The following is a 10,000-nucleotide window of genomic DNA, read 5'->3' on the forward strand; positions in this document are numbered from 1 at the left end:
TGAAGAAGGATGATGACATCATCGTGTCGACTGGATATGGGAGGGGCGTGTCAAACGTGAAGGTGGGTGTGGTTTATTACAAGAAAGTGATCTTCCTGAAAATTCCCAGAATGCACTGTGACTTGCCGTGTGTTTGATTCCAGATAAAGACAGTTTACTATCAGACCACTCCGCCCTCATCTCAGTCCTGTAACTTTGACATCACTATAGAGATGGTTGGCCCCGACACCAGTAAGTATCTGTCTACCTGTCTGTTTACCTGTCTGTCTGTTTACCTGTCTGTCTGTTACAGCCATTCATTTCTTCTTCTCCTCCTGCTCAGATCCCCGCCTGCATTATCCTCACCTGCTCGCTTGTGCAAAGTAAGAAACCTGAGACCAAACTTATAATTTTACTTGTAGTCTTCGCAGTGATGATGCAGATTTCAGAGACTGTTGACATAAACTGTGTGTGTGTGTGTGTGTGTGTGTGTGTGTGTGTTGCAGGTATAAACCTCCTCCTAATGAGGACTTCACAGAGTCTGGTCTGACAGTGATGAAGATCCAGCTGCCGACAGGTGTGGAGGGTTACCTGGAGGACCTGAAACAGGTGAACACTGACCTTCGAATGTTTTTCTTCCATATAAGAGATTGTGGCTCCAAAACTTACCGTCCTCTTGCTCACTACACTTGTAGTCTTGTAGTGTGAGTAAAGATTCAGCAGACTGAGTCTCAGACAATCAGAAGGTCCTCAGTCTGATGTGCAGCGGTTCACCTGTCAGTGTGTTTGATGTTCTGCAGTTCAGAGATACGATGCCGCCGCTGATCTCCCACTTTGAGCAGAAAGGAACGACTGTGATCATCCAGATGGACAGCGTGAGTAACAGAAACACCACAAACACCACAAACCCTACAGAAACAATTAGGACATAAAAAAAACACTGACACTGAATTGCTTTAGTCCTCAAAGTTTCATAAAGATACAGGAATCTTCATCATTTGTCTGTTTTTTCTTGAACTTGACTTGAACTTTGATGAAGGTTGCTCCAGACATTAAAGGACAAGTTCACAATTATTCAAGTGAGTCTTAAACCAACAGTCAGAAACCCAAATGAACATTAAAGCTGCTGTAATCATTCCTCCTGTTCATACTGACCATTAGAAGATCCCTTCATAATCACCTTACAATGGAAGTGATGGAGGACAAAATCCACAGTCTGAAGCTAATATGAAGCTTCAGCGTCCAAATGAGTCAAATCAAGTAGATATCTTTCAACGTTACAGTCTTTTTAGTACCAAAGTTCCTCTTTTTGTTACTATACTTCCACCTGCAGCTCAACAGGGAAACACTGTCCGAGGAAACACAAAGAGGGAATTTGATGCCAAAGATTTTGGCCTCCATCACTTCCATTAAAGCACATTTAAAGGATCTTTTAATATCCAGTATGAACAGGAGGAATGATTACAGACACCTGACTGCTGCTTTAACACACACTCGAGTCCTTTAAAGACTTCTTGGTGTGTTCAAGGACACTCTGACATCTGAGAATCGACTATCCACCAAAAAACTTTGCATTGAGAATCTTTGGATAATGTGGATTTGGTTTGATTTATTGATTTAGACACAATCCTTTAACAGAAAGTCAAGTCATGTAAAAAAAATTTAAATCTCACCTGATAACTTCCTGTCTGGTTGCTAGGTTCCCTCTGATAACTTCCTGTCTGGTTGCTAGGTTCCCTCTGATAACTTCCTGTCTGGTTGCTAGGTTCCCTCTGATAACTTCCTGTGTGTCGGTTTCCGGACTCGGACCGGGTTCAGGGTGGGCGGAGTCAGCGAGTCCCTGTTCAGCGTCTTTGAGCCTCAGGACAAAGGTGAGAGACAGAGCCTGCTGTGCATCCTGGGGCTTGTAGTCTTTATCAGGTCTGTTTGTAGTCTTAAGCCTAGCTTTGTGATTTGTGGACTTTGTTTTTGTCCCACATGATGAGATGAAAGGAGGAACTGTGGTCAGTCAGTTATGGACAACATCTCTGATGTATGGAAGACAAGTAATGCCAGCACAATATGATAACTGATAAAAAGTTAGGGAGGACAAATCAATAAAAGTACACATGATAAAACTAAATTATGACTTACTAAGTCAAAGTTGTGACATTTTAAATCAAGAGACACTAACTCAATACATGACTTTTTAAATCTGGACTATATAAGTCGTAATAAGACACCACTAAATCAAAATGTTTACTTTTTAGTTCATTTAAAGAGACGCAAGGTAAAATGTTTTATTACTGAGTCAAAATTATGACCTAGTAAGTCAAAATGTACCATCTCATAATGTGTAGATGCTTCCTCTTGTTAGCAGAGTCACATGTTTCAGAAACGACTGGGACGTTGTTTAGCCTAGCTTAGCACAAAGACTGGAAGCAGGGGGAAACTGCTAGCGTCGCTCCATCTAAACAGAATCAGAATCAGTTTCACATACAAGGAATTTGCCTCAGTGTCAAAACATACACAAAAATCAAGTAATCATGAATAATATAAAATAGGAATTTACAATAAAAATATGTAAAATATATTCTAAGTGAAAAGAGCTGTTACAAGTTTAAAATGTACAAAATACTGAGCAGAAACCAGACTCAGAGTCTGCAGCCGTGCTAGCAGCTCTGTGAGTCTGAATGTGAACCTCAGCATGCTAACATGTTGATGTTTAGCAGATATAATATTCACCATATTCTCTACACGTTAACATTTGCTAATTAGCACTAAACACAAAGTAAAGCTGAGGCTGATGGGAATGTCATTAGTGTTGCAGGTATTTGGTATTTTTGACCAGTTGATGGCGCTAGATGTGAAGTCAGAGGATCAAAGTCATAAAGATTCAACCTGAGGGGAACATGAACATGTGAAACTGATTTCATCCAATAGATATTTCAGTCTGAACTGATGTTGACACAGTATCGACTTTTTTAAAAGCATAAGTATCACAGCGAGATGTTTCAATGCATCGCTTCACCACACCAAAAGTCATGTGACCGACCCGAACGAGGCCTCGTTACGTCACACTCGTATCAGAGAGGCGTCGCACTGGTTCGGATATCTAAAAACAGAGCTGTGGACTCTGTTTAAAAGTCTGTTTTCAAAGTAAAGACTTTATTGAACAAAATAACAATAATGAAAACTGACTAATAGTTGCTCAGCAGAAACAGAACCAGTGAGCCATTTTCAACACTTTGATTCAGATCTTCAGACAGCTTTGTTTCTTCATCACTAGTCTGAACCAACGGACCAACACTGCCACCAGCATGGATGAACTTTCACATCCTGGACTTATCTCAGTACTGGAGAAACAAGATGGTTCATCTAAAACACTGGATTTAGTTTCTTTAAATTTGGTGAAATTATAAATCTTTTCTCTTCCAGGAAGTATGTGCACCAAGCAGTTCTCCTCCCAGGAGCAGAAGCTGCAGCGCCTCTGTGTGGGTGACCAGTGTCAGTGCATGACAGGTAACGTCTGCCTCTGATTGGCTGAGATCAGCTGTCACTCACATCATGTGTTAAATATGTTGTGTGTTAATAAAGCTTTTTGTTTTGTCTGTGTGTTGTTATTCAGCTGCGTGTGCCGCCTACAGAGGAAAACTCGACTTGACTCTGACGATAGACAAACGCACCGAGGAGACCTGCAAGCCTAACATCAAATATGGTGAGAAGAAAATTCAAACACTTAAGCAGAACTGTGGTCATTTAGTCATTTAATCTTTTAGTTGTTCAGTCGTTCAGTCCGTCATCTCCATCAGATCACACCTCGCAAGAGACAGAAAAACAAGAATAATGGTCCAAATGTGAGCAGCAGGTGCAGATGTCCTGAGTTTTAGTTTCTAGTACGGGTCAAACTACAAAAACACTGGATCCTACATTTCCCATAGTGCAACTGGATAATGTCTTTCATAGAAAAAAAGACAAAATAGACAAATTATATATACATATATATAATAATTAAACATAAACACAACAATAATAATAACAATAAAAGAAGAATAAAGACAGAAAAAGGTTGATAAATATGTAAGAATTTAGTTGATATTAGAGAAAAATAAAAAAATAGAAAATAATGAACTGAATTGGTCCAAATCATATTTAATAAAGGTTAACTGTAGAAAGGCTTTTTAAAAGAATAACAATAATAAAATAAAGTGATAAAATTTACTACATGTTCTATAATCTTATCTGAGTTCTTTTCTAAGAACAATATAATATCTTTGAAATGTTGTGTGTCATAAAGTAAACTAACCGCCGGGGTTTATGGGAAACCAGTGTCCTTATCTAAACACATGGAGTGAACATGCTGCTGAGGAACTTCTGGATGTTTTGTTATTGATGTTATTACATGTTATTAGCATCATTCTGATGAGGTTTTATCAACCTGAAGCTTCTGTGTTTTCACGTGCAGCCTATAGGGTGAACGTGAAGTCAATAACAGCAGAAGGAGACTTTACGACCTTCACAGCCACCGTAGCTGAAGTCCTGAAGAACACAGATAAAGGTGAGACGTGTTAGATTACTGTTATCTCGCACATTTTTACTACATCTTATGTTATATTACATCACATGAGATCACATTTTATTACATTAAATTTCCTTAAAGCCTCTATAACATATATTTCTCTCCTCCTCAGTCTGATCTATGTAGTAACGTGTTGGTTATGAAGCTACAGGAGCTTTACGGAGCTTTATAGTGAGTTTCAGCTCATTGTTTATCTGTCCGGCTGCAACTTTACTGTTCTGGTTCACTCTCAGCGTCTCATAGCGTCTAACAGACACAGTTAGCTTGTTGTTAGCTAACTAGCTGGTGAACATAGAGGAACATTTAGCAGCTAAAGAGCCAGATATTTCCCTCAGGAGCTGGTAGAGAGCAGAAACAGCTAAAAGGGAGTGAATATTAGACTCCACATGAATGATAATGTTGCTCCATATTGGTAACAAGTTCAACATGTCAACTTAAAAGCTGCTGATGTGTCAGAGTTAATGCTCACTACTTGTTTCTGATGGAGACTAAACATCAGTTAATGCAGCTTTGACTTCACGTCGTGTTAAATCTCCTTCTGTCGTCTCATCTTTCGCAGCGTTTGACACGGTGACTACAGGTACGGAGGTGGAGCTGGTAAAAAAGATCACCTGCAGCTCCGTGGACGTCCAGCAGAACAAGCAGTACCTGGTGATGGGATCCAGCGGGTCAGAGGTCACACTGGGTCGAAGCGTAAAGTCAGTGTCTTTCTGCAGCTCTCTTACATGTTCTTCCTGCTGGGTTTGACTCTGACCTGTCGCATCGTGTTTGTGTTTCATAGATATCGTTTTCCTCTGGACTCGGAGGCCGTGGTGGAGCTGTTGCCGACAGACTGTAGTTCTCCTGATTGTTTAGACCACATTTCCGTGCTGGACGAGTTCGCTCTGGAGCTGCAGTTATCCGGCTGCCCTGACGCGTCCTAACTCTGCAACAGCCCACAGTTTAAATTTAACAATGAGGAGGAGCTTAGAAAGATAAATATAGAAACACTGCTTTATGTTTGTTTGGACATTTTATTAGCTCGCTGTTTAAATGTAAATGTTATTTCCCCTTTTTCCAAATTGTGCCATAATTTTATGATCTGCCAATAAAGGTCAAATAAAACCTGTGTCCTCTGATACATAATAAAACTCCACATCTCAGAGGGAAATATTGTACTTTCTACTCCACTACATTTATTTGACAGCTTTAGTTACTTTTCAGATGAAGATTTGACACAATGGATAATATAACAAGCTTTTAAAATACAACACATTGTTAAAGATGAAACCAGTGGTTTCCAACCTTTTTGGCTTTTGACGTCTTACAAAAAGCAGTGTGTAGTCGGGGTCACATTTCACATGTCTATGAGTTGTTAACAGCTCCACCAAATAGTGATTTTTCCCTCTAAACTTCTCACATGCTTTCATTTCAATAAATGTTCAAATGATCCAATATTTCAGCAAAAATCAAAGATTAGAGAAAAAGTCCAAAAACTGAAAACAGATTTGTGTATCAGAACTTTGTTTTTTCTTCTTTCCTCTCCCATTAATCATCTCACCACCCCTCAGATTTATCTGCTGACCCTTTGGAGGGGCCCGACCCCTAGGTTGGGAACCACTGGACTAAACTAGCTAACTGTATATAAAGTAGTGTAAACTAGCTCCACCTCCAGCAGCTACAACAGTAACATGCTGCTCTAACACTGATGCTTCACTATTAATAATCTAATGATGTCATATATAATAATATATCAGTCAGAGGGACCAAACCACTACTTTTACTGCAATACTTTAACTACATCAAGCTCATAATACTTATGTACTTTTACTGCAATACTTTAACTACATCAAGCTCATAATACTTATGTACTTTTACTGTAGTAGGATTTTTCATGCAGGACTTTTACTTGTAATGGAGTATTTTTACTTTGCTGTACTGGTATTTTTACTGCAGTAAAGGGTCTGTGGACTTTCTTCCATTTAAGGGAAATCTTAATGCTACAGAAACCTGAAGAAACATGAAGCATATTTGTTGAATTTGTCAGAGTGATGAAGACTTCAGACTTTTTCAGACAGGTTTTCTTTTTACTTTGTTTTTTCAAAGCTCTGTATTGGCTTTAATCAAGCTGTACACAACGTTTCATAAATGTGTGTGTAAGCAGGAACAGTAATTCTGTTATGAATGAAGTGAATGAAAAACAGAATTTAAAAAGTGAAACCTGCAACACAATTAAATGTATGATTTGTTTTTTTAAGTTTACATCAAGCTGAGCTTGATTTGACTCCACTGAGCACACAGAGGTCAAGACTTTGTTTTCTTGTTTTTATAAGAATTTGGGGTTTTTGGACTTAAGATTCTACAATTAAAACTAAATATTTTTTACATTCTGATTCTAATATATGTTAGACTCATTGTGTGTAATTTGACTGTTTTGAAACAGCAGGTAAACTTTTATGTTAAGAAATAGAATGTATTTAAAGTATGAAAAGTGATTTTTATAAAAAGTTGGGGTTTTATTGGTGTCAACATGTTCTGGGGGTGGGACTGGGGGAATTGGACTATTTTTAAATTCCTGACAACTTTTTTCTTTTCAAGTGGAAGAAACAATAAATATGAACAACTTAAAAGCCACACAGGTTTATTTCACTGTCTCATAATTGTGATATAACTACAAATGACTCCATAACTGCGTACAGAAGTGCATTGCATTCACCAGAGAAAAGGATAATCTATTGGAAGTTATTATAACTTGACTAATTATGATTTAAGTATCTCATAATTACGACAAAAGATTATTGCGAGATATTTTCTCCTAATTATGAGATAGTAAGTCATAATTATGAAATAAGATTAGAAATTGAATTGAATTAAATAGGAAAAGGAGAAAAAGTAACTTTGACGAACCAGAAACTATACTTTCCTTGCTGCCTTCAGGTGCTGTCGGACATATGACAACTATCAGTTAAGCGATCGCTAAACATGGATGTGATCGATCCATAAAACGCGATACTTTTAAGAACAATCCAAGGATTATATATTATGAATGAAAGAGAGTTGATATCCGTTATGTTCTTTATTCAAAGAGCCACCGGGTAGCTGATAGACAACCCAAGGCTAACTGCTTGTGTTAGTGTATCGTTAAAAAATACGAGCTTGTGAGGGAGCCCTGAACGCATCAGCCCACCTGCACAGTAAACTGTCGCTCTGAAGGATTGTTCTGGAAACGTCATTGTTTCAGTTTCTCTGTGCTGCTGTTCAATAAACGTTTGTCGTGTTTTCAAGTGACAAACGTGTTTTTTGTTTACTTGACGACAGCTAACGTTACTTAAACCGCTTTGTATCCGCGGGTTTCCATGGAGACGGAGGATTAACTAACCCAGCCGACCGCCGTCAGCGCACCGGGACGAGGTAACGGTACCGAAAAACAACCAGTCAGGTTGTCACGTCTCCATCACCGGCCGCGATGAGCCCAGTTTGACCAGTTAGTGTCGGTTCACCAGCTGACTTTTAAAGTTACCGCGAGTTGAAGGCGTCGGGTTGCTATGGTGACCAGAGACTGACATGCTAGCCAGGCTAAAGCTAACTATCAGATAACATTTAACTTATTTTACACACACACACACACACTGAAGACAGGAGCTCAGTTACTGTGAGAGCAGCCCAGTCTGCCCAGTACGACGGTTTACTGGTTAGTTAAGTTAATGTTAGCTGACTCGCTTCTTGACGACTAGTTAAACTCGATAACTATTCACTATATCTACAGCTACTAGTGTTAAAGGACACGTTAAAGCAGCAGTCAGGTGTCTGTCATCATTCCTCCTGTTCATACTGGATATTAAAAGATCATTTAAAGTCTTTGTGAAGCTTCTCTTCAGCTTCAGCAGTCTGAGTTCAGAAGATATCTGACACATTTACAGTCTTTGTGTTTCCCTGTTGAGCTGCAGGTGGAAGTATAGTAACAAAAAGAGGAACTTTGACACTAAAAAGACTGTAACGTTGAAAGATATCTACTTGATTTGACTCATTTGGACGCTGAAGCTTCATATTAGCTTCAGATCAACTTTTGTGGATTTTGTCCTCCATCACTTCCATTGTAAGGTCATTATGAAGGGATCTTCTAATGGTCAGTATGAACAGGAGGAATGATTACAGCAAGAAAAACAGCTTTAATGTTCATTTGATGACTGACTGTTGGTTTGAGACTCACTTGAAAAACTGTGAACTCGTCCTTTAATAAGCAGCTAAACTGACCAGCAGTGACCTGCTGTTACAGTGAATGATGTGACCTGAGTGGGTTTGATATGGTTAAATTATTAGTTGAAGAATCTACTGTACACTCAAATAAAAGTACTGTTACTTCATGAAAGCAAGAACTCAAGCAGACATAAAAGTGAAAATAAAGATTGAGTCAGAATATGTCAGTAAATAGTTACTGAAATAACTACACAAGTGGAGAAAAGATGTAAACTCACTGTCTTGTTGAACATGACGGACATCTCTCCTAGGTTAAAGAAAGTGAACACAAACCTGCATTTATGTGTTTATTAGGGCTGCAAATACCGATTATTTTCACTATCAATCAATTATCTAATAATTATGGATTATTTTCTTGATAAATTAATTAGTTGTTTGGTCCAAAAAATGTCAGAAATGGTGAAAAATGTGGATCAATGTTTCCTAAAGTCCACGTTGACGTCCTCTACTGTCTCGTTTAGTCCTCAACACAAACATATTCAGTTTACTGTCACAGAGACCAAAGAAACCAGAAAATATTCAAAACAATTCATCTAATATCAAAATATTAGGTTTACAGTTACAGTTACAGTCACTTTGTGATGAAACAGCATATAATCATCTGTTGATTAGATATGTGAGGACGAATATTACATCATTATTACATGAAGAACATCAGTTTGCTCCAGATGTTACAGTTATACTTTAGACCTGATGTGTTTATTATTGGTCCAGATGTGAGACACTACATCCAGCAGACGTTCACGTGTGAGAAGTTTAAACACATTTAAATACAATTAATATGAATCAGAAACCTCTGATCTGATTTCATAAATTGCAGCAGCAAACAGAAAATGACTCACACAGTCTTAAAAATAGGTCAGACGGTCAGACTGGAACCTGTGACATCGTGCTTCATGGTCGACATCTCAGAGTTCCTCCTGTTCACACGTTTCCTACCTAAAAAAACCTGGTTCAGCTTTATTAGCAGATACTGATGTGACCGTTAAATACAGGTGTGTTCTTCTTCTACAGCAGCCTGTCACGCTGTCACATCTGTCACGCTGTCACATCTGTCACGCTGTCACATCTGTCCAGCTGTCTGGTCCAGAGATGGAGGAGCAGAGGGAGGCGGGAGGAGGTGCAGACTCTCAGGAGAACAGAGGAGGTAAACATGTTAAATGTTTTGTTGCTTGTTTGTGTTTGAGTGAGAAAAGTATTGAGGACGTGTGAAGGCTGCAGCCAATG

General features: G+C 38.7%; 2 protein-coding genes across 3 annotated transcripts in view; both read left to right on the forward strand.

Annotated features, from left to right (window-relative positions):
* c5 (complement component 5) overlaps nt 1-5,641 on the forward strand; it is a 39,375-nt gene extending 33,734 nt beyond the window's left edge. For both annotated transcript variants that reach the window (XM_044333667.1, XM_044333677.1), the window contains 11 exons: nt 1-62; nt 144-231; nt 323-362; nt 486-588; nt 780-854; nt 1,745-1,850; nt 3,397-3,480; nt 3,587-3,676; nt 4,424-4,516; nt 5,097-5,235; nt 5,319-5,641. The exon at nt 1-62 is cut by the window's left edge and continues 1 nt beyond it. In XM_044333667.1, coding sequence (XP_044189602.1) covers nt 1-62; nt 144-231; nt 323-362; nt 486-588; nt 780-854; nt 1,745-1,850; nt 3,397-3,480; nt 3,587-3,676; nt 4,424-4,516; nt 5,097-5,235; nt 5,319-5,460 — 1,022 coding nt within the window. In that variant the 3' untranslated portion in view covers nt 5,461-5,641. The remainder of the gene's footprint in view (nt 63-143; nt 232-322; nt 363-485; nt 589-779; nt 855-1,744; nt 1,851-3,396; nt 3,481-3,586; nt 3,677-4,423; nt 4,517-5,096; nt 5,236-5,318) is intronic.
* A 2,077-nt stretch (nt 5,642-7,718) lies between these two features.
* LOC122968710 (centriolin-like) overlaps nt 7,719-10,000 on the forward strand; it is a 50,485-nt gene continuing 48,203 nt past the window's right edge. The window contains exons 1-2 of the mRNA XM_044334125.1: nt 7,719-7,927; nt 9,788-9,920. Coding sequence (XP_044190060.1) covers nt 9,866-9,920 — 55 coding nt within the window. The 5' untranslated portion in view covers nt 7,719-7,927; nt 9,788-9,865. The remainder of the gene's footprint in view (nt 7,928-9,787; nt 9,921-10,000) is intronic.

Source organism: Thunnus albacares, chromosome 2, assembly GCF_914725855.1.
Source record: "Thunnus albacares chromosome 2, fThuAlb1.1, whole genome shotgun sequence".
NCBI lineage: Eukaryota > Metazoa > Chordata > Actinopteri > Scombriformes > Scombridae > Thunnus > Thunnus albacares.